Raw genomic sequence first — 26,817 nt, 5'->3', positions numbered from 1 at the left:
AATAACTTAATTGCCGCTGTTTGATGGACTTTTATCCAATTTATGCTCTCCCCAGCAGCCTACGTGCAGAGCATGAGGAAAAGTGTGTGCGGGCTTGAGGGGGGCAGCGCTGTCTGGGCATCAGGGGGAGGGGCAAGAGGGCACCGTGGCCTACAGCTAATCACTTTCCAAAGGGAAGCTGACCACTGCCATCCTCCTGCCTGGGGGCCAGGAAATGCCAGCGTCTGAGGCCTAGTGAGCTTGGTTGTCTGCTGCAGAGACGGAAGACAGGTGGCAGAGTCCAAAATGAATCCAGAGGGGTTGGGGTGACTAAAAGCCCCCAGGGGCCTGCTTTCCAGTCCCAGCTCTGACTTTGCCTCATAACTATATAATGACTGTGATCCCTGCCTTTGAGGGACTGCCCTTAGCTTCGAGGTACTGGGAATATCAAATCTATTCTCCCACTTGCCCTGTAGACCAAGGACTGGCATCCTGCCCATTTTGGAGGAGAAACTGAGATTTCCTTACATCTGGGAACCAAGGAGTACTTGAACCCAGCTATGACTCCATGGCCGTCTGCATCTCTAGGAAGTCCATGGGACAGGAAGCAGGTTGGGCCTCAGTTTGAGAACAGGGCCGTGAAGTGGGTGTCCAGTGACCTCTAGTAGATTCCCAAAGGGTCTCTTATTCTCTTGGCTTCCCTAAGACAGGGAGGGGACAGGGCTGCAAGGTCTCAGGTGACCTCTGTATGACCATTGTCTTGCTTGGTCCCCCGGGCCCAGGCACGTCCGTGATGCAGGTGATGGCCTCTGATGCAGATGACCCCACTTACGGCAGCAGTGCCCGGCTGGTGTACAGCGTCCTGGATGGCGAGCACCACTTCACAGTGGACCCCAAGACAGGTGAGGGGTGGGCTGCTGGGGCAGGGGGCGGGGTCAGATTTGTACTGCCCAGGCAGACCACTGAGCTTGCTGACCCAGCAATGCTGAGGAAATGAAGAGCGTGTCTTGGGTTCCAAGAGACTCTGGGGTTGTGGAAAGGTGGACTCCCCACAAGGAGAGGAGGGATCAGGGAAACGTGGGGGGAGCCTCCTGCAAGAAAAGAAGTAAAAGGGAAAGGCAGGAGGCACAGTCATCTATACCCTGTAAAGACCTCATGTATCTAAACTTGGGCCCTTGACCTTGGGACTAAACCAATCCCGGTGTGTTACAGAATCACAGGTGTGTTCTGGGAGGAGCTCCTTTGAAGCAGGGATTATGCTCTGCCCCCTCGGTAGGTGCTGATCTGATGGAAAGATGAAGTGATATTTCCTTATTTACCCTTCACACGCATAGGCACCACGGAGCGAGTGACAGTGAAGCACCCACCATCCCCTTCTTCATTCACTCTGAGCTTAGACCCTCATGATCCTCTGAGGTCCCTGGGAGAGGGTCAGTGAAGACAGAGAGGCTCAGAGAGGCAGATGACTAAACTGAGGTCACACAGATGGGAGAGCTGCTGACAATGATTCCGCAGGATGTTGTCACTGCCCCTGGGATAGGAGGAAAATGAGGTAGTTATTCGATGCCATGTGTGGTCCTCGGAACCGAAGGGGTAGGATTTGCTGGGACGTTTAGCACTGAGGTACAAGACATCAGATGGAGAGGACAAAAAGCACCCAGGAAGAGGGCATGGTGCAGGGGAAAGCTAGGGGTGGGGAGATGGGGCTGCACATGACCAGACTGGCAGTGCTCGGAACTCAAGTTGAATCTATGGACAGTGTGTGTGTGGGGGCGTGTGTGATGGATTTGGCTCTGGGTTTTACTTTTTGTTCATGTGTTTGTTTGGTTCGGTTTGGGGAGGAGAGGGAGGAATCTAGTCTATGAGCTCAGTTTAATTGTGTTCTCTTACACATAATATCTTCATTATTCTCTCCTCCTTGCAAAAAGCAATACGTTTCATGAAAACACTCAAACATTAAAGAAACGTTAGGAGAGAGTGCTCCACTCCCCGTCCCCAGCTGCCGCAGCCCCACAGGTAGCAGCCACTGTGTACAACCTGGACAATCTCAGACTCTTTTGCTTGAGAAACATTGAGTCGTTTTTTTTTTTTTTAAATAGATAGAACATCTCGCGGTTCAAAATTCAAAAAGTTCAGACGAGTATTTAGCAGCAATCTGTCACCTCATCTGGTCCCCAAGCCACCCTACCTGTGTCCCCAAGGCAACCGATGTAATTTTCTGGTGGATATTTGCAGAGCTGTGCTATGCATGTACAAGGAAATGGGGCGTGTGCGTTTGTCTCCTTTGCTTTGCTTGTGAGGTAACTATAAACACACCTTACCCATAGCTGCTGCCTTGGCTTAACAATACATCTTGGAGATGGCTCCATATCGGTCCATAAAGAGCGCCCTCATTCTTTTATTTAATGCCTGTTATGGATATACTGAAATTTATCTCAGTAGTCCCCTCCTGATGGGCATATACCCTGTTTCCAATCATTTGCTACAACGAACAGCGCTGCCTCGAATAACCTCGCACATCCATCATTTTGTGCCGGTGTGAGTGTATCAGCAGGGTAATTTCCAGGACGTGGAAATGCAGGGTCACAGAGCGCATGCATTTGGAATGTCAACAGATAATACCTAGAGGTACCGAATTACCCACCCCACCCTCGGATTGTGGTGCCCAGGTTTGCCCCTCCTCACTGACGCTGTGGATTCATCGATGACTTCTGAGCTGGGAAGTGACATGCTCGGGTTTTCATTTTAACAAGATCCCTCGGGTGGCATCAAGTGAGCTCGGTTCTGAGACGGGAATTGGCGGCAGAGAGGCCCCAGAGCCTAGGTGTCCGGCACAGAGGCCCCAAAGACAAGAGTCAAAAGTTGGTGCTTGCCTAATACCTGCACGGATGCCTCAATGCCTGGCTAGTTAGGACACTGGAGTAGATGCAGGGTTGGGAATGAGTGTGTCGAGATGCTAAAGAAAGAGAAGGAGCTGCCGTGAGATCCTGCAAGGGGCAGACACTAGGCAGACTGGAGACGCTGAATCTTCCCTTACCCTAGTCTCCTATGCTCAGTCTGTGTGCCTCCCATGGAAACAAGGGGAAGCAAATTAAGAGAGCTCTACATGAGAGGGGTTGACCAACGTGTTCCGGGGGCTGGAGCAGAGCTAAAAAAAAAAAAAAATCCAACATCAGGCACCGGAGAGATGGTGCAGCAATTAAGAGCGTTGGCTGAGGACCCAAGTTCAGATCCCAGCACCGCATGGCCTTACAGCTATCTGTAACTCCAGTTCCAGGGATCTGACTTCCTTTTCTGGCCTTCATAGGCACTGTATGCACATAGCACACCTTCGTACTCACGGGCAAGCATTCTCACAGAGGAAATAAAAGTAAAGTACTTTAAAATAAAAACCCAGCTTTCACTGTGCCCTCATTATGAGGGGAGAGGTGGGAAGAAGCTTCTAGAAGTTTCAGCCATCCATCTGAATCATGAACACAGAGATCCAAGACTGACCAAGGCTTCGGAAATCCTGCCATAACTATGGGAGACTAGTGTGAGGGAGGAACCAGGGGCTCCAGCCTGCCCTTGCAAGAGCTTAGCATACCCCTTTTTCTCTCTGCATCTCCAGCTTCAGTCCCTCCTCCCCAAACCCCTCTCCCCCGCTGCCCGGTACTCATGAGCATGTAGCAATGCAGGGCGAGACCACCTTGGTTCATTCAGATACTAACTGAGTGGCTACTACGGGCCTGAGCATGCGCTGTGGCTACTACAGGCCTGAGCATGCGCTGAGCGCTCAGGAAACAGCAGCAGCTTATCCGAGACTGCCTTCCCAGAGGTTCTGCTGGAGAAAGAAAACAAGCACAGGCTGATTAAAGCGTAACGCAGGATGCCCGTGGGTTCAAGCAAGGAGGGTAAAGGATTAGACGGAGCTGCAGAAACTGGAGCAGGCTTTTCTGTGACCTTGGAACACGGATGCAGTTGGGGACTTCTAGGGATCCGCGGTGCTGTCCCGAGGTCAAGGAGTGTATAATGTGCTCAGCGCAGCCCGGGCTGCAGGGATCCCTAGGAGTTTGAAACCAGCCTGAGCTGCGTAGTGACAGGCCAGAGTAAGATTATGGGTTTTTTTGGTGGGGCGGAGGGTAGGAGAGCCAAGATTGAATCTTGAGAGGTGGCAAGGTCAGACAGGTGAAAGGTTAGACTCCATGAGCTTGAGGAGGCTTCTGCTTTCTGAGGGGCACCACCCACTGCTCAGAAGGGTCAGAGGGAGTGACCAGAGGGAGGTCCACAGGCCCAGAGAAACAGTCTCTCGGAAACCAGAAAAGGGAGTCCTTTCAAACCGGGTTGGGTAGTCCCAGGGGGTCCATGTTGGACTCTCCACTGCTGGATCTGAAAGAGTCTACTCTGTCATTTCCCAGGATGCTTTGGATCTTCCCTTATGGTACCCCAGGTACCCCAGTCCTCACTATCACAGCCACCCTGGCACCACTGCCAGCCCCAGCTCCATTTCCCTAGCCAGGAATATTCCGCCGATGTGGGGCTATATTTAGCTGCCACTGCGAGGTACAGTCTGTTCTCGCTGCGCAGCTAGCAGGGAGCAGAGCCGCAGAGAGGCCTGAGAGGAAGGTGTGAGGAGGAAGGAGGAGGGGCTGCGCCACAGGGCCGAGTGCCAGAGGAGGAATTAACTTGTGTGTTTTAAAGGCCAGGCCTGACAGCCAGCCCCCCACAGGGGCGACAGGGATGGCATTTTCGGGCTAATGAGGCATCACACAGGCTCCAGGGCCCCTTCTGCAGCATCTGGAGGAGATGGAGGGGTTGGCAAAGACAACTGGATCTGGGCACTCTGGGTGAGAACGAGGCAATGGGTACCACGGCCAGGTTATAAATGCCAGCCCCTGCCTAGCACCACCTCAGCATGAACCGAAAGACTCCCTCCGAGATGGCATGATCTTGACTAAAAAGTCACACCTGTGCCAGGGACGGCCATTGGTCCTCGAGGGGATTCAACTCAGACTTGCTAAGCATCTGCTGTGCTGTGTGCTGGGTCCTGGGGTTGACGTGGTGAAGTCAGCTCCACTTGTATGTACCCTTGTAGATTTTTCTTCTGACAGAAACTAGGAACAGACATCTGGGTAAGGAGGGCAGGGAGGAGGCAGAAGAGGCCACTTGAGCAGTCTGAGTGCTAACTGAGTACTTCACCCCAAGCCCTGGAGATATCTTTAGGCTGACAAAAGACCAGCTTGGATCTCCACACCCCGGGGCTTGTCCATAGGAGTGCCCAATCCAGGATACAATAAAATAAAATAAATAAAATAAATAAAAGCGCAAGGAGCAGCTGAAATGTGGGAGCTGAGGCTGAAGGGATGATCCCTAGAACCACAGAAGTGGAGTAGTAGAGTGTGTGTGTGTGTGTATGTGTGTGTGTGTGTGTGCATTCATGTGCACATGTGTGTATGTGCTAAGGCATTTGCAGGTATGAGTGGGCATGTGTGTATGTGTGTTTGTGTGTGTGCACACATGCATTCATGGGTGTATGTGTGCACGTGTGTGTTAGTGTGTATGTGTGTGCACATGTGTGTTAGTGTGTGTATGTACATGTATGTGTATACACACATGCATGCGTGTAGCCTCAGCATCCTAAGGTGAGATGAGACGCAGAGACAGGAGAACGTCCATAAGCCTGCAGGTCAACGCTTAGGCTGTGAAGCAGTCCGTAGGAGACGCTGTCTCAAGCAAGACGGAAGGTGAGGGATGGACACTCGAAAAGTGCGTGTGGCATGTGCGTGCCCACGCGCCCAAGTAGGCTGTCTCAGCCACTCTTCCAATGCTGTGAGAAAGCACCATGATGAGGGAACTAATCATAGGAATGGTTCATTTGGGCCAATGGTTCCAGAGGGTTGGGCTCCACATTGGCCAAGCCAAAGTAAGAAAGCACATTCAAAAGGCCGAGACTCTTCTGCAACCTCAAAGCCCCCCTTCGTGACATCCCCTAATTCTTCCCCAAACAGCCACCAACTGGCGACTAAGTATTCAAATGCCTGAGACTTATGAGAACATCTCATTCAAAGTAAGACACACGCATGCACCATACACCATACACATACACATCATACACACACATACACACATACCATACATACACACACACAAACACACACACCATACACCATACATACACACATACACACACACCATACACCATACACATACACACACCATACACCATACACATCATACGCACACATACACACACACAAACACACACACCATACACCATACATACACACATACACACACACCATACACACACACATACACACACCATACACCATACACATACACATCATACACACACATACACACACACAAACACACACACCATACACCATACATACACACATATATATACACACCATACACACACATATACATACATACACATACCATATATACACACATACACACACACCAAACATACACATGCATACATATACATACCACACACACACACATACACAATACATACACACATACACAAAAACAATTTTTAAAAAGTGAGCTACACTCCTAGCAGCCCTGCCTCACCTATGCCTCTGCAGCCCCCAGGGCAGGAGTCCTCATCTCTTTTCTCTGGCCATGATAAAATGCCCTGGGGAAAGACTTAGTCCAGAAAGGTTTACTCTGATTGGCCGTCCATCACAGCAGGAAGCTGAGCAGCAGGCTGGATGAAGCCAGTCGCATCCCCAATCTTTCACCTGAGAATGGGAAGAGGGTTAGTGCTCCTTTGCTCCCTCTCCCATTCCGCTCAGTACAGGAATGGCCCCGCCCATAATTAAGACCGGCTTTCTCAGATCAACTGACATAATCAAGCAAATCCTCCTACTTCCCGGGTAATTCTGCATCCTGGCAAGAACCCATGAGACCCCATCACATACTATGAAACCGGGAACAGATTCAGATAAACCCCAAGAACTTGCCCAAAGTCAGGTGGGTGTGTAGCCATGCCCGTGACTCTCTGGCCCATGTCAGTACTTTTTAAAAAATATTTGTTTTATGTAAGTTCACTGTCATTATCTTAAGACACACCAGAAGAAGCCATTAGATCCCATTACAGATGGTTGTGAGCCACCATGTGGTTGCTGTGTGGGATTTGAACTCAGGACCTCTGGAAGAGCAGTCAGGGTTCTTAACCACTGAGCCATCTCTCCAGCCTCCAAGTCGGTCCTTTTCATGCTCCTCACATCAGATGCTGTGCACACCCAGCATATCACAGACCCTCAGCAAGTGTCGAGCGAATGGACCAGACCATGGGATTTGATCATGATTTGGGAATTGTGTCCCCTCCTCCACCCTCCTCCCGGTGCCCTAGCACTCAGGACTTCCACCTCTCGGTATCTGTTGGGGATTGGCTCCGGGACTCCAAGGCTGTTGGGGCGTAAGGTGGCGTGGTACCAGGATGTCACCTCACACCATCCTTTCATGTGCTCTAAATCGTCCCCAAAGGACTGAGGACACTACACATGAAGTGAATGCAGGAAATCGGCATCTCTCTCTCTTGCCCGGGGAATAGCACTGAGGGGAAAGCACTGGGCGCTCAGCGCAGGCGCAGTGATCTCCCGCATGTCTTCCATATGTGGTTGGCTGTTTCCAAAGAGGATGAATCTGCAAATCTGAACGCTGCTAAAGCAGATACAGAAGGCTCACTGCAGTGTGGCTCGATGCCCTCACCCCTCTCTCCTCTAAGGACTGAGGGGCGGAGTCAGCCCGCTTCCCCCACCCTTGAATCCGGTGGTTTGCTTTGGCCCCATAGAAAGTGACAGAACCATCTACATACAGATTCGTGTAGATGGCATGATTAGTTCTTAAGAGGCCTTTCGCTACCTTGTGCATGCGTGTAGGCATACATGTAGAGGTCAGAGTGTGGGCGTGCGAGGCTGGGTTCTCTCTTTCTACCATGTGGGGAACAGAACTCGGACCATGAGGCTCCGAGGCAGGCTCCTACACCTGCTGAGCCATCCTGCCAGCCCGCGGCTTTGCACAGCACAGTCCTGAGACCTCACAGAAGGGTGGCAGTTGACTGGAGGGAGCGGGAGCCCGTGTGTCCCAGCAGACAGAGGGAGTATGAGGTCATTGGAACCTCTCAGCCAAATGACTCTCCACTCTGATGCAGCTGCATGAATTAGCCCAGACCCAGGCAGCTCAGGAGAGCTAAGCTAACCAGATTTCCCTACTAGTTACATAAGGCTAAGTACCAAGCTAGCCCAAACTTCATGGAGCAATGGTTTATTTTCTGTCACAGCCGTGACAGGCTGGGCGCTTCTCTGGGGGAAGGGATTTGTGGGACAGCCCTTGGCTGTCAGGCAGCTGAAGGCTGACTCAGCTCTCCCCCCCCCCAAGTCCCTTCTTTCATCCTGCTTCAATGTGCAGGGGCCTCAGGAGTCTTAGAGAAAAGACCTCATCGTTCAAGGCTAAACAGGCCTCCGACTTGTCCCCTAAGCCAGAGCACATCCCATGCCCAGGGCCAGAGTCGGTGGGCAGGGATGGTCCAGGATTGTGTGTACTGGGCAATGTGTTTCATCAGAAACTATCACCATGGCAACTTCGCATAGTGTATGACTCAGGACAAGGTCCAGAGTCCACATGGGCCCTGTCGCCCACTCCAGGGTTTCCAGAGGCTCCTGAACTACATTCTCTATGAGGTATCATGTCTCCAGTTGCTCTGGAGCTGGAAGTGGTGGGGACAACAGGGAAGCCAGCTGCATGGGCCCTTTCCACTCCCGCTCAGGTGGAACCAGACTTGTGCTCTAGTCTCCACTCAGAGCCGGGATGCTGAGCTTTGAGAGGCAATCATTCGGTGTAGCCGTAGATGTAAAATGGCTTGTGAGCGTCCGGCTAGTGAGCACCCTGCTGAGCCTAGTGCACATCTCTGTACTCCAAGCACACTCGGACTTAGAGGCAGGAGGATCGGGAGTTCAAGATCAGCCTGACATACATGAGACCCTCTCTCAGAACAACAACAAAGCCAGCCCTCTTCCCTGCCTTCCTGCCTTGGACCTCACCTGCTGGCTTCATGGCCACCATATCTGTTTACCATTTGTCCCTGCTCCTTGGCTGCCAGCATTGGCCACTCCCTCTGGCTCTGACAAGTATCATCCTCCTTCCTCTCTCTGTCTCCCTCTCTCTTCTCTCTGGTTCTGGTTTTCCCCACTTCCTTTCTCTTTTTTGTCACAAGAAGCCCCCCCCCCCAAATGTCTCTCTCCCCTAATCTTTCTTGCTGTCCCTCCCTGGGTCTCTCTTTGTCCCCAGGATCCTTGGCTTCTCTCCCTCCCTTCCTCTCTTTCCTTGTGTTCTTTCCTTCCTCCTCCTCCGATCACAAAAGCAAATCATCCTGAGCACTGAACCCCAGTGCCTACCCACAAGTCACACCACACACATACATACATACATACAACACAGTACACATCAGACACGCATCACATATAGCATACATACAACACAATACACAGCAGACATGTATCACATATACCACACATACAACACAATACACACCAAACATGCATCACATATAGCATACATACAACACAATACACACCACACATGCATCACACATAGCACACATACAATGCATATCCCAAACATACTATGCAGACACCACATACTATGCACATATACATATTACACATTTATACCACACAAATACACATACCACAGACCACACACACATACACACTATACACACACACACACTATACACATACACTTTCACACACCACACCACACACACATACACACTATACACACACACACACTATACACATACACTTTCACACACCACACCACACACACATACACACTATACACACACACTATACACATATACTTTCACAAACCACACCACACACACACACACACACACACACACACACACACACACACACCAGCCTGTCCCATTACCTTTACTGGAATCCAGGGACTTGAGGACATCAGGAGTCAGAGCACAGGTTTTATGGGGCGCATCCTGGGGCTGCCGGTGCATGACTCCACCTGGTGCTCAGGACCAGGCGCCACCTGTCACCACCTGTGCTTAGCAAGTTGGAGGGGGCATCAGGAGAGGCTCTGCTTGCCTCAGCAACCCCCACACTGGGGCTCTTACATGACGGACACAAGGCCCGGCCTGGCCTGGCCCAGCCCAGCCACCTTCTCCTCAGAGGTAAACTTCAGCATTCGAATTTCTGCTTCTACACTAAGGGTAGCTTGGAAGAAGTCTACTCAGTTCTTCTCTGTGGCCTGGACAGAGAACCCATGGTTTTGCTATGAGGAAGGTGTGGAGCACACGTGAACAGGCATGTGTGACTGCAGTCCCTGTGCATGAGGCACACACCTGTGCACAGGCAAATGTGACCCTCAGCGACTCTTGCCTAAATTTTAAACATTCCAAGCAACTGCTTGCTACCACAGGTCACCAATGAGTCAGGTGACACCTGCTCATAACAGATCCTGGGGGAAGCCAAGACCCACTGTGGGACTGGCTACCCAGGGAGGATACCCTGGGTGAATTCTGGTCCACAGGCTTCCTCTCAGTGAAGCAAGGAGTCTTTTGTTTGAAGCACAAGTCTATACGGGGCAGTGTGTGCACACATGTGGCAGGGTGTTAGTGTATAGAGGCGTGTCTGTGTGAGGGAAAAGGTTGAGAGAATTCACCTGTTTTTGACTGTCCAGTGTAGGAGTGTGCGTGTGAGAGAGGTGTGAAGGGTCTGTATTCAAGTGTGCACTGGCCGATGATCTCTGGGGGCCCAGTGGCCACCCACGTTAGCTACTGAGGCAATCCATACAAGAAAAACATTTCGCCAGGCATGGCGGTGTACACCATTAATCCCAGCACTCAGGAGGCAGAGGCAGGTGGATTTATGTGAGTTCGAGGCCAGCTTGGTCTACATAGTGAGGTCCAGGGCAGCCAGGGCTATCTAGAGAGACCCTGTCAAACAACCCCCACCCGGAGCATTTAATTGGGACTCACAGCTCCAGACGGTTAGAGTCCATGCCCATCATGGTAAGAACCATAGCAGCAGCAGGCAGGCAGACATGGCACTGGAGTAGTAGCTGAGAGCTCATCTGGTTCATAAACAGAAGCAGAAAACTAACTGGAAATGACTTGTATTTTTGAAACCTCAAAGCCTTAACACACCTCCTCCAACAAGGCCACGCCTCCTCCAACAAGGCCACACCTCCAACAAGGCCATGCCTCCTCCAACAAGGCCACACCTCCTCCAACAAGGCCACACCTCTTAACTCTTCCCAAACAGTTCCACCAAGTGGGACCACACATGAAAATAGATAACCTTTGGGAGCTATCCTCAAACCATCACCCCACATGTTACTTTTGCACCCATGTCTCTCTCTTGACCTTCAATACACAGCCAAGCATGACTGAGGCATGCTTTAGCCCCACCAGAGTCTGCCACCATGTCCCCACTCTCCCTTGCCCACAGGTGTGATCCGGACAGCAGTGCCTGACCTCGACCGTGAGAGCCAGGAACGCTACGAGGTGGTAATCCAAGCCACGGACATGGCAGGCCAGCTGGGCGGCCTCTCAGGCTCCACTACAGTGACCATCGTGGTTACTGATGTCAACGACAACCCACCCCGCTTTCCACAAAGTAAGGAGGGCTACAAGTGTGTACCTTTCTATCACTCTGCATGAGCACCTACCGGCCCTGCTTCCCTTGAAGCTTCCTGACTGAAGGGAGACTGCCATATGGGTGTTCCTGTGTCCCCACTCACCCTGTTGTCCCTCAAGTCTGCCTCTCACAGAGGGAAACCCCGGCCAGTCTGTTTTTACAGACAGAAGGATTGCTGTGGCTTCCCCATCTGAGAAGCTCCTGCTCACTCTACCAACCTATTTTTCCTCTTGGTGGACGTCAGGGCCTCTTAGCTACTGCTGGATCCATGACCCAAGCTTGTAAAGATGGGTTGAAGGTTCACAGCCACTGCCCCAGGCAAAGGGACACCCATAGTTAAGCCCAGGGAAACTGAGTCTGAGGACAAGGTCTCTCTCTTCCTGGAGCCTGGAGGCTACTGGTCTGTGCCGATGATTTGGGAGGCTCGCCTCTTCGGGCACAAGTTGGGATAGGGGCCCTCTCTGGATCAGGCCCTCGCCTGGCTCGCCGGGGCAGGCTGGCCCAGGCTCAGGCCCCGCCAGCACTGCAAAGCTGCAGCTGGCAGAGACGGAATGCCACCAAGAGTCGGCTGATTGCTATCAGGCGAGTCATTACCCGAGGTCTGCTGCTCTCATATTAGGCCCTGCCACAGGGGACTGACCCCCACAAGATAAGCGAATCCAATCCCTTAGCTGAGCTCACAGCTGCCTACCACCTCAGCCATTCAGCACGGGGTGTGCCCCAGCACAGGATAATGACACCGGGCCCAGAGGCAGGCAGGCAGGCAGGCAGGCAGGCCACAGCACTCTGGTTCCCAAAGGGAAAACTCCAGGCCAGCCATCAGTTACAGGCTCTGGGCAGCAGGCTGTGCATGAGGGGCAGACCAAAGAGGAGACCCAACCAGAAAAGTTGCTACGTGCATTCCTGTCTTCCTTCCTCCTGTTCTTCCTTCTATCTCTCCCTCCTTCCCTTCTTTCTTTCCCTCCTGTCCTTGTTCCTTTATTGTGACTATAAAGACAGGCAGAAAATAGAAAGGCCATGAGCCCTACCAGCAGGTCCCAGAATCCCCCGTGTGCCTTCCCCAGTATCTTCCCTCTTCAACAGTACCAGCCAACACTCCCTTCTACGCCTTTCTGAGAGTCCGATCTCATCTCTACACATCGTCAAACACTCTAAGTCGGCCCCGTTGTAAACCTCAGATATGTGAAGCCATATGGTATAAAGCGCTGTGTGTGCCTTTGACTTTCAAAATTCTGTTCCCAATCTCAGGTTGTTTCTTCTAGCCGTGCTCCTTTTCCTTGCTGTATGGTATTCACCACGGATCTATCCTGTCAGACACGGGCAGCTTTGAACTTGTGCACTTTGAACCTAGTTGCCCGTGTTTCCCAGTGGCCATGCACAAACACTTCTCTAGTGTTGCCGGGAAGTGTTTCCTCGTGAATCAATGTGCGTGCCCCTTGTACCACATCCCCACCAACACCGGATGCTTTCAGACTCTTTGGAAGAATCTGGAGACTGCCATTTGTAACTGCAGCTGGCTTTTATTTCTTTCCTCCTTAGCTACCAATACTCTGCATGTTGTGGGGCAGGCTGTGTCGCTCACCAACACAGCCCACTCAGGAGACAACTTGCTGCACTTGGCGACTGACAGCCATGCCCCGTCTCCCACAGCACGCACTCAGCCCAGATGGGAGAGAATTTGAGAGAAAGACAGTAGCACCTGTTAGAATGTTCTTGGGGTCCTGGGAGAGAAAGGAGCAGCTGAAGATGCAGGGAGAGTCCCAAGGGCATTGGGGAGCTATGGAGAGATCAGAGCAAGAATCCTCTCCAGGTTGCTGTGTGAACATGAGAAAGAGGTAGTCACTCCACACAGAGGTCCCCAGGCATTTGGTGGCACCAAGAATCCAACTCCCAAACTTCACCTAGGCTGAACATCATTCATCCGGGCCCTCTCACCTTGACGTTGGCTCTGGTCAGAAGGCAGAATGCTGCTGGCACGTCATCTGTCTCCCCTTCACTCATGGGGTCACCCCTGCCAGATAGTGTTCGCTCCAGAGTGCTCGCACCTGCTGTCTCCTCTGTCTGGGACGTGTTTTCCCAGCTATCTGCCGCCTCAGGCTCATGCCCTCCCCGCTTTCTCAGCGGGGCACTGCCCTCTTATACTGTACACTGTCTGGGACACCAGAGGTTCTCAGGGGTGACACAGAGGCCATCAGTATGAGAAGCCAGTCACTTCTGCGTACTCCAGTACATGGTACTCTATACCTCACAGACAGCGGCATCTATGTTGTCATAGCAACACTGCTATTAGGGTGTTCCTCCCATTTCACAGATAAGCGAACTAAAGCTCAGAGGTACAAGCTCCAACACTGAATCTTCATTGTAAGGCCCCTCTCTCCCCCTTGTTGGTCAGGTGAAGAAAAAGACCTCAAAGATAGCAGGGTTGGCCCCATACCATCAACCAGGAAGCCTGGGTTGGAGCAAGAGACTTCTGCCCTTCTTCAGAGGACGGGGGACATTGCAGTCTGTAATTCCCACCTGGCCAGGGAACCATGCCCTTGTAGATCCAACCCCACCCCGGCACACCCAGGCCCCTCCTCCTCTCCTCAGCTCTGGCAAAGGCCTACATGTTCCCCACAGAGATGTACCAGTTCAGCATACAGGAGTCAGCGCCCATCGGCACAGCCGTAGGCCGAGTGAAGGCGGAGGACTCAGATGTGGGCGAGAACACAGACATGACTTATCACCTGAGAGAAGAGAGTGGCAGTGGAGGAGACGCATTCAAGGTCACCACGGACAGCGACACTCAGGAGGCCATCATAGTGGTGCAGAAGGTACGGGCTGCCTTGGGGAGGGTAGGAAGGCAGGTGCCAGGGCCAGCTGTGGCAGTGAGGGGACCCCACCTTCCCCCTCCAGAGTTGAGGGCTTGGTGTCTCATTCCCAGTTCACGAGAGATAAAACGAGGCTGAGAGGAGATAAGTGATCTACCCAAGGTTGTGCAGATCTGTCTTCCTGGACTTGGCCTTGCTGCAACCATTCAGGATGCCGAGCATTGAGGGCTATGGCCTCAAACATGCTCCCCAGTGGAAGGCCTGACTCCCCTGCTCTGGCCCACGTGGTGTTGCAGACCTCTGTGTGCCTCCGAGAGGTCATGCCCTGCCAAAGTCACTCAACTGGGACAGCCCAGTAGGTACACAAGCTCAGGGCTCTGGCTGCAAATCCAGTTGGCTTTCAGGTTTTTTTGATCCTCATGTGCCCCAACTGTAAGACAGGGCCCCTGTCACAAAAGGGGGATGGGGCCCAGAGAGCCCAGAGCACTCCAGTTTTCTAGAGCCCACAGCACCGGAACTCGTCTCCGATGCTAATTTTCTCTCATCCCCACCATCTGCCGTCTGGTGGCTCCAGTGGGCGCCTGAGGTGTCTCTGGAGCAGGCAATGACTCCGGAACCTGGCGAGCCCCGCCCGATGTGTGGTCTGGCTTTAGAAGCCATCACTTATTCCTAGGCCAGCACCCAACTCCTTGCATCCTGATTGCTTAGGCAAAGAGACAGAGAAAGAGGGGACTCGGGGCTGTTGAGGAAGGAGCCCCGTGTGACACCACCACGTGACCATAGTGACGAAAGCTGTGCCATTGAGTTCATCTTTGCAGGAAGGCTAGAGCCAAGCTCAGGGCCAAGGTGCTCTCTTTCGCTGGGAAGCCTCATTCGCTTGCCCAAAGCTGAAAAGGTCTGTTTGTCCATAATCACCTCACAACTGGCTGCAGACAGCCATGACTGGAAGCCAGGGCTGCATACTTCAAATCTGTGTCCCCACGTCTCTTTGGGAGCCATTCTGGCTTGACCTGCTCAAGGTGTTGCTGCCCCTTTCTGGCCCCGATTTCCTCATAGGTAAAAGAAAATCGCTCCTAAGACGCTATTAAACGGAGTGACTGCTGAAAACGGAATGAGTGGAAGAAACCTGGGGACAGGCACCTTTTAAAGTGATGCCCGTGTGTTTCTAGGCAAAAGCAGTTCCCTAGGAGCTCCTCTAACACCGGAAAGCGTTGATCTGGGCCTCTAACAGCTAGCACTATGGTGGGCTGAGCCAGTCGTGCGTGACCTTGGCTGCAGGCTGGTTGTGTCCCCTCTTCCTGACAATGCCATCACCCATCAGCCCCGTCACTGACCCCGCCCCTCTCCGCCTCCCCCAGCACCTGGACTTCGAGTCGCAGCAGGTCCACACAGTGGTACTGGAAGCCCTCAACAAGTTTGTGGACCCCCGCTTCGCCGACCTGGGCACATTCCGAGACCAGGCAATCGTGCGCGTGGCCGTGACCGATGTGGATGAGCCCCCCGAGTTCCGGCCACCCTCCGGCCTACTGGAGGTGCAGGAGGACGCGCAGGTGGGCTCCCTGGTCGGCGTGGTGACGGCGCGGGACCCCGACGCCGCCAACCGGCCCGTCCGGTGAGACCCCCGCCCGGGGCCACGCCTGCTGCCTGCTGTCCTGCCATGCACCACCCCAGCAGACTAAGAGCAGTGGGGAGGAAGGGAGATACTGGGAGCCAAAGAGCCCAGGAAACAGAGAGGGGGCAGTTCCAGGCAAGACAGGGACCAAGAAGGAGTCAGTGCCCAGACTGCCGGAGGAGCTCTCTGATCACTTCCTCCTCTCTCTAACCCACCTCAGGTCTCACTGGACACCCCAACCCCCACGTTCAGAAGGATCAAAACCAAGCAAAACTGGCCCCTGTTTTCTTGAGTCAGCCTTCCAAGGAGCTCTTCTGTCCTTCGTTAGGTCACGTGCCCCTCCCCAAACCCACATACTAACCTCTACTTTAAAATGTAATCAGCCTCCTCCCGCTCCCTGTACTCCCTCCCTAGCTGTGGTCACAGCTCCGCCCAAACTAGCGAGAGCCCTGGCTAGCCCTCCTTGCCTCTGTCCTCACAGGATTGTATTGTGCGGTTCTGAGGGATGACGGTCCTCCATCATCTATCTTAACAGACCTGTTAGAACCATGCCAGGCCCGGCCTGCACAACCTCACACGCCAGGCCAGCTTAGCCTATGACATGCAAAGATCCCATCTCACTTAGCTACCATAGTCTGTCAGACCGAGAGACAGCCTCAGAGATCTGGGAAGAATTCTTGGAGTTGAGGAAATAGACCTGAGCTGGGCTTCCAAGTCTGGTCAGGGTGGGAACTCTGGTAGAGGAATGTTTGTGCGATGTCAGGAGCCTGTGGCTGTAGTTTACAGAAAGGAGCAAGGCACCAGGGCCTCACAGATGGGGTAGGCCCTCACCTTTCAAGCAGAAGCCCAGGATACAGCCATAGCCCCTTGCCTCCCCCGCACCAGGCATAGCCTTTAAATGCTACTTGGCCTCCTGCTGGCCTTCTTCAGAAAGGGCAGTGTCACCCCTGTTTGTCAGAAAACTGGAGACCAGAGCAGGTCGGCTTGTGTAAGCATCACGGGGGGGGGGGGGGGGAGGACGAGGGGGGCGGTCAGTTCCCATCCACAGCTCCCTCCTCTCTGCTTTGCTTTCCGTTCTCCTCCATTCCCTCTCCTCTTTCATCCCTGCTGAAGGGACAGACTTTGAAACCTGCGTCTCACCCCCCTTCATCTCCCTGTGCTGGGCCCCTTCTCTGGTGCGCCTCAGATGTGGAAGAGCCCGCAGGGAGCTTGAGACAGGTCCAATTTAGCACCGCAAACATTCACCCGGCTTCCTCTGCACAGCTCTGAGCCAGGCCTGGGGACTCAGCCAAGGGCAGTTCCAGGGCAGAGTTCCCTGACTGTGGGGCTCAGACCTCAGAAACAAGGCCAGGGCTGGACTGTGTGCAGCAGAGAAGGGTCTTCAGAGGGCTGAAGGGTCACTGTCGCACGTGCTAAGACAGGATCCTGCCCGCATCAACAGTTATTAAGTACTGATAGAAGCTGTGAAGATGTTTTGGGGTCACAGGGGGTCACTTTGCATGGAGTGGGTAGGCTCCTGGGGTTGGGGGGCTGGGACATTGTGAGATGTGGGGATGGCTTTCCAGGGAGGAAGAATGGAAAGGGCAAAAGTCCTGAGGTGAGCAGACAGAACGCCCATCAGTTCCTAGAATGGGGAAATGAAATGGGCTCCTGAGTGAGAACCTGATACAGTACGCTGACTGTGGCTCAAAGGAGGGACTTGTCTAGGGGTGGAGGCCCTGGTCACAGAGCCAGAGTAGAGCCACGAATGCTCAAGCCTTTGCCGGTCCAGCTTCAACACACTGTCACATACACTGTCACACACACACTGTCATACACACTGTCACAACACTGTCACACACATGTCACACACACTGTCACAACACTGTCACACACACACTGTCACACACACACTATCACACACATACACTGTCACACACATACTGTCACACTGTCATACATACTGTCACACACTATCACACACACTGTCACAATATTGTCACAACACTGCCACACACGCTGTCACACACACAGTCACAAACACTGTCACACACACTGTCGCACACTGTCACACACATACTGTAACACACAGTCACACATACTGTCACACACACTGTCACAACACTGTCACACACACTGTCACAGACACACTGTCACACACAATGTCACACATATACTGTCACACACACTTTCACACATACTGTCACACACACTGTCACAATACTGTCACAACACTGCCACACATGCTGTCACATACACAGTGTCACACACAGTCACACACATACTCACACATACTGTCACACACACACTGTCACACACACACACAAACTGTCACACACATACTGTCACACACACTGTCACAATACTGTCACAACACTGCCACACATGCTGTCACATACACACAGTGTCACACACAGTCACACACATACTCACACATACTGTCACACACACACTGTCACACACACACTGTCACACACACACAAACTGTCACACACACACAAACTGTCACACACATACTGTTACACACACTGTCACACACACACACACACACACACACACCACTCCCAGTCACACACAGCATATACTCCTGCACACAGCTCAGACAGGACCCATGGCCCTGTGCATGCACAGGAAGTAAACCGGCTTCCTTGCCTGGCCGTCAGTTCTTGCCACACAGGGCGCCCTCCCACTCACTCACTCACTGGTTCCCACTGCCAGAAGCCAGCCAGCCAGGGCTGAGGCCTGTTGCTCAAGTCTTAACTACTTAATGGTGCCCCCCCGTAGCGCCCCCACCCCGTGGCTTTGGGGACAGCTGCCTATTCTTAGGCTCCAGCCTCTGTCATCTCCTCTAAGAGGAACAAAAGGAAAAAACCTGGAGGAAGTGGGGGAGGGGGGCAAAAGAACGGAGAGGAATGGGGGAGGCGGAGAGAAGTGGGGGAGACAGGAAGGGAAGAGGAAAAGAGTAGAGAGGGAGGAGAAGGGGGCATTGGATTGTAGGGGTGCTAACCTCATCGAAGGATGAATTTATTGATGAGGTCAAAGCTTAAATGGCTTATTGGAAAACATAGACACACACGTTATAAAAATTCACAGCGCCCATGGCACATCTCTCTACAGTTTGCCACGTGCCTTCATTCCCTTCCAATAACAAATATCAAACCACCTCCCCTCAGTCCTGTCTCCATTCCACCCCTCTATCTGCAAAGGGGCAGGGCTCTCCAGGATTCCTTTTAGCTGAGCAACACCCAGGGTCTTGTTTTACCCCTCTCCCCTGCAAATACCTGCCAGGGTCAGAACAGGACCAAGGAGACACAAGCTCTGTCCACTGAGGCTGTCTTTGGTTAGTTCTGCCAGCCCCAAAGAATTCTGGGTCTAGAGTCCCACCTCCGGGTGGGTGCAGTCTATGTACGTAGCACCCTCAGCTGAGAGGAGCGCGGCTGATCCGCACGCACCTTCCTGTAGAGAAAGACAGGCTCCCTCGAGAAGATAAGCTCAAGGCTGAGACTCGGAGCCTGGCAAGAAGAATCGTGCCTAGTGCGTGACGCAGCCTGCAACAGCTGCCCTCAGAGAGTTTATCCTGGCGGCCTCAGTGCCCTCCTCAGCAAAGCCGGGTGATGACAGCAGCTTATGGGATTTCTGGCAGGGTCCCGTTCTCTTACAACCTTCAGTAACCCAGAGGAGGCTTTTGTTGGATGCTCAGGTCCCAAAGGGCAGGGTAGGGCAGAGGATGGCTGGCAAACGGTAATCTCAGAAGTGTCTGGTGCGTGCCAGGGAAAGGGGGTCAGTTGGAGTCTGAACTTCCAGGTCAGCACCCTGGCCAGGACACTCAGCAATCCAGGACAGGGAGCAGCAATGGCTGGAGGGTAGGGAGAGCTCAAAATCCTCCACAGCCATGGAAAAACCCACGTGTGGCCATGTGCAACGAGCTCGGGTTTGGACCTTGTCAGAAGAGAATAAGGTAGAGCATAGCAGGGGAAGAGACCCAATGCCCTCCCCCACCCCTACCCCTCACAAGCATAGGCACATTCACACGCTTTTAGAAATCCACTCTGGGGCCAGAGAGAGTGGTTAAGAGCGCTGGCTGCACTTCCAGAGGCCCTGAATTCAGTTCCCAACAACCCACGCGGCTCACGCCTGTCTGCGGCTCCAGTTCCACCCTCCACAGACATGCACGCAGACAAAACACCAAAGCACGTGAAATAAAGATAAAATCAAGGGGGAAAAGAAATCCACACTGCCTGTGGCACATCACTCTACAGTTTGCCACATGCCTTCGCCCCGCCCCGAAACAGCAAACAGGAAATTCCCTCCCCTCAGTTCACCCAATCCGCACCAGGATGCCAGGTGGCTCTGAATTGGATACATAAACAGACTAAGGGGGTGGAAGACTGGTTCAAGGTCACACCGGGCACACAAGTGACAGGAAATGCACACAGTGTGCGCAGACCTGTGCAGCTGTCATTGTCTCCGTGGAAGAGACGGGGGAAATTGAGATCCAGAGAGATTTTGATCATGGAACCAGCATAGGCTTCTCCAAAGGCCACCTTTCCAGGCCCTGAGCCCTGCAACCATTGCTCCCCTGGTCCTCAGTTTCCCTCTCTGGGTTTGAGGGAAGAGCAAAGGCAAGGGCTTCCCTCCCTCCCTGGCTGCTTTATCCTGACTGCACAATGCGCCTTTGCCTGCATGCCAGGCCTTTGTCTGTGTGTAGCCACGGCACCCCGCCTGTGTTATCAGTGCGGGAAGTGGCGGCGGGCGCTGGCGGGGCCTCTCTGGGCCTCCGCCGCCTGAGACATGTGTTGGACACGGGCCTTTCAGGCCTGGAGCCGAAGCACAAAGGCCTGGGAAGAAGGCGGAACAAAGGGCTTTTTCACGCGGCAACTGAAAAGCTGTAGATTAGCAAAAGCGCTGTGCAGCCTGGAGGAGCAGGGCCAGCCTCAGACCCTCCCAGCACTGGCTCAGCTGCCCTGGTTCTGGGGGTCCACATGGCTCCAGACACATTCTAAGCTGCCTCTACCTTCTCTCCTGCTAAAAATTCTCACAACCCCAACTCCTGGTCCTAAGTACCTCTCCCCACCTCCAGCGCCATTTTATACCCTTTGCATTTCCCTGAGCAGTCAGTCCTCAGCCGCCTCTGCAACCCCAAATGCCCCTTCAGTCCCCCTCTCACCGTGAAACCCAAATCTGAGGTCTCCTATTTTAGGAAAGCAGAGAAAGACATTTGTGACTATGTACCAGGAACGTGGTCTCCAGCCCTCTCCACATCTGTAGGGTACAAGTTCATAGTCCCACTGACCGTCCAAGGAAACAGACTCAGAATGACCGCCCCGGCCCCTGACATCCAGCAGGCACAGCTCCAAGGGGACACTAAGCCAGGACACTTTCCATCTCTGTGTCTCCAGGGGTTGGTCCCTCTCTTGGAGTAGGGTGAACTAGAGAGATCATGGGCTCAGGCTCCTGGCATGGGACACGTTTGATCAGCCCAACCCTGCCCCTGACTCAGGTACGCCATTGACCGAGACTCGGATTTGGAGCAGATCTTCGACATCGATGCGGACACTGGCGCCATCGTGACTGGCAAGGGGCTGGACCGTGAAACCGCCGGCTGGCACAACATTACTGTGTTGGCCATGGAAGCAGGTGAGATGGGTCACGTGGGGAGAGGAGCCCAAATGAATGGGCGGGGCTAATCGTGGCTGGGCAGAGCCAAGGCTGAACTGTCAGTCAAGTCACGTGGGGTGGGGGAGCAAGGGCTGAGGTGGGAAGAGAATAGAAAACTAGGCAAAGAGCCCACCAGGGAGTGGGTGTGGCAAAGTCAGATCTCCAGGATGGAAGATCTAGTGGGACCCACAAGAAAGGGCCAGCGTAGAGACCAACTTTCCTCCCTCATTCGCAGAACATCTAGTCAGGCCAAGCTCTGTTCTAGAGCCTCTCAAAGGAGGGTAAGTCCCTGCCCTTGCAGGAGAGAACTGAGACAGCCACAAACTGAGAAAAAGTGCGCTTAGTATGTCAGCCTATGTGACGTGGTCCCAAGGAACAGTAGGGCCAAGGAGACTAAGGACAGCTGGCAGTGTTCCTTTGGAGCAAAGGCTACTCTGGGGAGATCTTTTCACAAAGACCTCAGGACGATCAGGACACCATGCAGAAGGCCAAAATAGTTGGAGAGGGCAGAGTGGTCCACCGCTGGCAGGGAGGGGTTGGACTTCACTTATCCTGAGTTCAGAATGGAGAGGGCTTCGAGCATTAAAGCCATGATGCTGTCCGGAATAGATGGTGGGTGGTGGGGTGTTGAGAGGAGGCGGGGAGCTTGGTCAGAAGCAGCAGTGTTGGGGGAGGGGTGATAGCCCAGGCTGGACCAGGAAGAGAGGGAGCAAGAAGAAGCTGCCTTGTGGCATAAGCTGAAGGTGCAGAGGCAGGCCCTGCCGCTGGGCACGGTGAGGTGCTGATGGAGTAGGGTCAGGAGCTTAAGAGTCCAGAGGTCAAAAAACACTAAAGGAATTTGGCTATGCTCAGGTGGAGTTTCTGGAAGTGAAGGCCTAGCTTGGAGCCTCTGGGTTGGTGGGGTTTGAACTGGGAAAGGAAGGGAGGACCCTGGAATATCCATTTGCATAAGTAAGGCTGTGGGATGTGGGGAACAAAGGAGGAGAGACCCTGGGCAGAGCCAGCCAATGCCAGCCAGGTCTCTTCTGCTTCCACCTGCTCTCCAATGGTGCCTGTCACCTCTGCAGGGCTTGTCAGGCAAGCTTCTAGGAAGCGTCATGAGTGAGTCCAGACACCCTGTTAATCTCTGAGTCTCAAGCCGACCCCTATCTCCGGAGCCCTCCTGCTGGCCTCCCCCTCCTCCCTGTGCCCGTCTTCCCTTCCTCCTCACACTTCGGAGGCCCCTGCTGGCCCGTGGCAGGGCCTAGGAAGTCCCTAGGCTGAAGTTCCCTTAGTCTCTTTCAACTGCGGTTTAAAGGCAAACACAAAGCCGGCTCAGCCCTCAGCGCGGCGTCTGGGAGCCTTTGAATCCACTTCTCCTCCGCTTGGAAGAGAGAACAAAGGTGGCTGGAGAGGAAGTCGCGCTGGACTGGGGGAGGAAAGAGTTCCTCCACCTTCTGAGTCTCCCTCGCCAGCTCCAAGGCAGCTGCCACGGAAACTCTATGACAGACAGGGCAGAGAAGGCATAGGCCTGATTGCCAGGCACAAGTGCCTATAGATTGTCACCAGCCAGACAGCCATCCACTAGCAAGTCCCTTCTTGGGTTAAGAAGCCCAATGCTCTCTCTCACCTGTGGTTTGCCTCCTACACACATCTGGCGCCTGGTGCTGCATGGCCTCCCTCTCGGCTCTCAGGGCCTTCTACACCTCACCCCACTGACGACAGGGATGAGAGTGAGACTGACTAAGGAGACAGGCAGTCTGGTTTGAGGTGCCCCTCTGGCCACAGTACCCGCCCACTCCTCACCTCTGTACTAACCGATTGGAAACAGAGCGCTGCCTCTTCTCAGTGCAGAGAAATCAGCCTGTGTTAGACGATCTTTATTTGATGTTTCCCTGACTGCCTTGACTGTGCAGGTGGTGCCTTCTACTCCCACTGGAGGCCAGTCCCTTCAGAATGATGAGGTCCCTGGGTCCCCATGTCTAAGGGGTATTGGTTCTACAGTGGTCCCCATGTGTAGATGAGGAAACAGATTCAGATGAAGCCCCTTCCTATCCTGGCCAGTCCTACTCCAGAGCTCAGCTCTCCCCTGTTGTACCCTGGTCACTGGGGCTAGGGAGATGGCTCAGTGTACAAAGTGCTTCCCGAACTCAGGCCCCGGGTTTGTACATAACAGGCGAACATGATAACATAATCCCAGCACCAGGAGGTGGACATCAGCAAACTCCCGGTGCCAACCTAGATGAATTGGCAAATCCTAGGTTCAGTGAGACCCTGAGTCCAAAGTAAAGGGCTGGCAAGATGGCCCAGAAGGGAAAACACTTGCCTTAAAGAATGACAACCAAGTTCAGTCCCTGGGACACCTGTGGTAGAAGGTGAGAACCAATGCCTGCAAATCGTCTCCTGACCACACTTGTACACTGTGGCATGTGCATGCCCCTACACACACACACACACACACACACGCACATGCACACACACACATATACACACACATACACACATACATATACACACATACACATACACACACATACACACATACACACATACATACACATACACACATACACACAGACACACACACAGACACACACAGACACACACAGACACACACATACACACACATACATACACACACATATACACACACACATCCACGCGCGCACACACACACACATAGGGGCTAGAGAGATGGCTCAGTGAGGACAAGATTTCAAATTTCCAGCACCCTCATAAGTGTCATAAGTGCCACCTGTAAATCCCACTTACTCATGAGGAAGAGACAAGAAACCTCTAGAATGAGTGGCTAGCTAGACTAGTCAAACTGGCAAACCTGAGTTCAAGTGAGAGACCCGACCTTAACATATAAGCAGAGAGTCATAGAGAAGACAATGGCATCAATGTGGCAAAACACACACACACACACACACACACACACACACACACCAATACACACATGCACATACACATACACAAACTCACAAACGTATGCACATGTACACACAAACACACAGACATGCACACACACTCTCACACAAACACAAAATCACAAACACACTCACACACGAACTCACAAACACACACCCTCACACATACACACACACATACACAAACACACACAATTTGTGTCCAATAATCCCTACTCACAACCACCTTCAAGCCATTCCTATTGAAGGCAGAGTTGCCCTATCTCCTTCACAGATGAGGAAACTAAGGCCCCAAACCACAGAGCAAGTCCATGCAAGCCCAGGGTGACCACAGTCCTTCATGCCAGAAGTCTGCCCGAGCCCAGGTATAGAGCACCCTCACGGCTCCACCCTCAGACCCTGTGTCTTCCTGCTGGGGTGTCCTCATGGCTCCCTCAGAAGCAACCAGGGATGAGCAAGGGGTCACACAGCCCCACCTGCTTCCAGGCGGAACAAACAAGAGGTGACAAGGATCAGAGGGGAAATATTTATACACGCTGCAGCGCTCTGTGAGCCCCTTGGAGGATGTTGCCCTCAGCCAGAGCAGCCGCCTGTCACGCTGGATTACCTCAAAGGCTTGGGCCCACTTAGTATGCTGGCTCCTCTCTCCCGAACCTCTGAGTCATCCATCCTACCCATGCAGACGCTCCTTCCACTGACATTATCTTTAACGTTTTGTAATCATGAAATATTAATGACCAATATTGAATTTAAAGTACAATTTGTGTCTGGATCCCACGGTGGAAAGGGCAGTTGTAAAGGGATAGTCCTGCGGGAGGAGGGGGTCTGGGAGAGCCAAGGATGGGGCAGAGGGGTTGGTCATCAGCTAGCCAGCAAGGAAGGTGGCTGAGTGGCCATGACAAGGAGCTGCCTAGGTCAGTTGGGAGCAGCCCACAAGGGTCACCCTGGACCAAGTACCACCTCACACATGCGTTCGGAAGAACGGGACAATGAGAAAGGCTCCCTTTGTGTGGTCCTGCCTCTGGAAGCTGCTACCTCCTCTGCCTGCCTTGTCTCCCTCCTTTAACTTGGCTGTAACTCCTTGTCCTGTTGGAGGGCGGGAGGGACAGAGACAACAGATTGTGGTGGCCTCTGTTTATTCAAAAGCATTGGTCAGTGTCACCTATAAAACAAAAATCCCCTCTGAGTTTGGAAATCACATTTGTCTGGTTCCAGTAAAGTGCCCGACAGATACTTAGCAGGTGTTATTAACAGCCACGGAAGGAATCTGAGGCAGGGGGATGTCAGAGATGGTGGCCCGGCTCCACCATACTCCATTTCACACAGGAAATGGAAGTCGGGGGAGTGATTGACTTCCCAATTGACTTTCTCTGTCCTGTGTTCCTTGGAGCACTGTGGAGGGAGCACAGAGGCTGAGGAAGGAACAGGTCAGGAGGAGAGGCCATAAGAGGTAGGGCTCCCAGGCTTCCTCCAGGGAGTCCTAACTGCTTATCTAATGCCTCAGGGGGATCTCTTGAACAAGTTGGGTGGTGGCTTCCCTGAATTCCTTGGAGAGCAGGGGAGAAGGCAGGGGAGGGGGCAGAGGAAGGGGTAGGGGAGAGGGCAGGGGAGGGGAGGGGAGGGAAGATGGCAGGGAAGAAAGCAGAGGAGAGGGCAGGGGAGGGGGCAGGGGAAAGGCCAAGGAAGACCTAAAGTGAAATCTAGGTGCTTTGGGAGGGACTGGCTCACCACTGAGGGACAGAAAAAGGGGATTCCAAGGTGTGTCTCTGGGAGAGGAAGTTTTTTGCTGGTTTTGCTTTTTTATTTTTTTTAAAGATTTATTTATTCATTTATTATATATAAGTATACTGCAGCTGTCTTCAGACACACCAGAAGAGGGCATCGGATCTCTTTACAAATGGTTGTGAGCCACCATGTGGTTGCTGGGAATTGAACTCAGGACCTCTGGAAGAGCAGTCGGGTGCTCTTAACCGCTGAGCCATCTCTCCAGCCCTGTTTTTGCTTTTTTAAATTTATTCATTTATTAGGTATAGCATTCTGCCTGCACATATGCCTGCAGGCCAGAAGAGAGCACCAGATCCCGTTATAGACGGTTATGAGCCACCTTGTGGTTGCTGGGAATTGAACCCAGGACCTCTGGAAGAGCAGTCAGTGCTCTTAAACTCTGAGCCACAGTCTAGCCCGAGGAAGGTTTTTAAAGAGCTGGGATTTTG

General features: G+C 53.0%; 1 protein-coding gene across 5 annotated transcripts in view; it reads left to right on the top strand.

Annotated features, from left to right (window-relative positions):
- The window catches only part of Cdh22 (cadherin 22), a 125,072-nt gene that overhangs the window by 78,879 nt on the left and 19,376 nt on the right, over positions 1-26,817 (top strand). For 2 of the 5 annotated variants that reach the window (NM_019161.3, XM_039104424.2), the window contains exons 4-8: positions 762-881; positions 11,448-11,615; positions 14,256-14,449; positions 15,805-16,058; positions 21,538-21,674. In NM_019161.3, the coding sequence (NP_062034.2) occupies positions 762-881; positions 11,448-11,615; positions 14,256-14,449; positions 15,805-16,058; positions 21,538-21,674 (873 nt within the window). Of the gene's footprint in view, positions 1-455; positions 591-761; positions 882-11,447; positions 11,616-14,255; positions 14,450-15,804; positions 16,059-21,537; positions 21,675-26,817 lie in introns of those variants that run through there. The other 3 variants (XM_039104425.2, XR_005501800.2, XM_039104426.2) reach the window with 3 other exon arrangements.

This window comes from Rattus norvegicus, chromosome 3, assembly GCF_036323735.1.
Source record: "Rattus norvegicus strain BN/NHsdMcwi chromosome 3, GRCr8, whole genome shotgun sequence".
In the NCBI taxonomy this organism is placed as follows: domain Eukaryota; kingdom Metazoa; phylum Chordata; class Mammalia; order Rodentia; family Muridae; genus Rattus; species Rattus norvegicus.
This window is presented reverse-complemented; position numbering and strand designations above follow the sequence as displayed.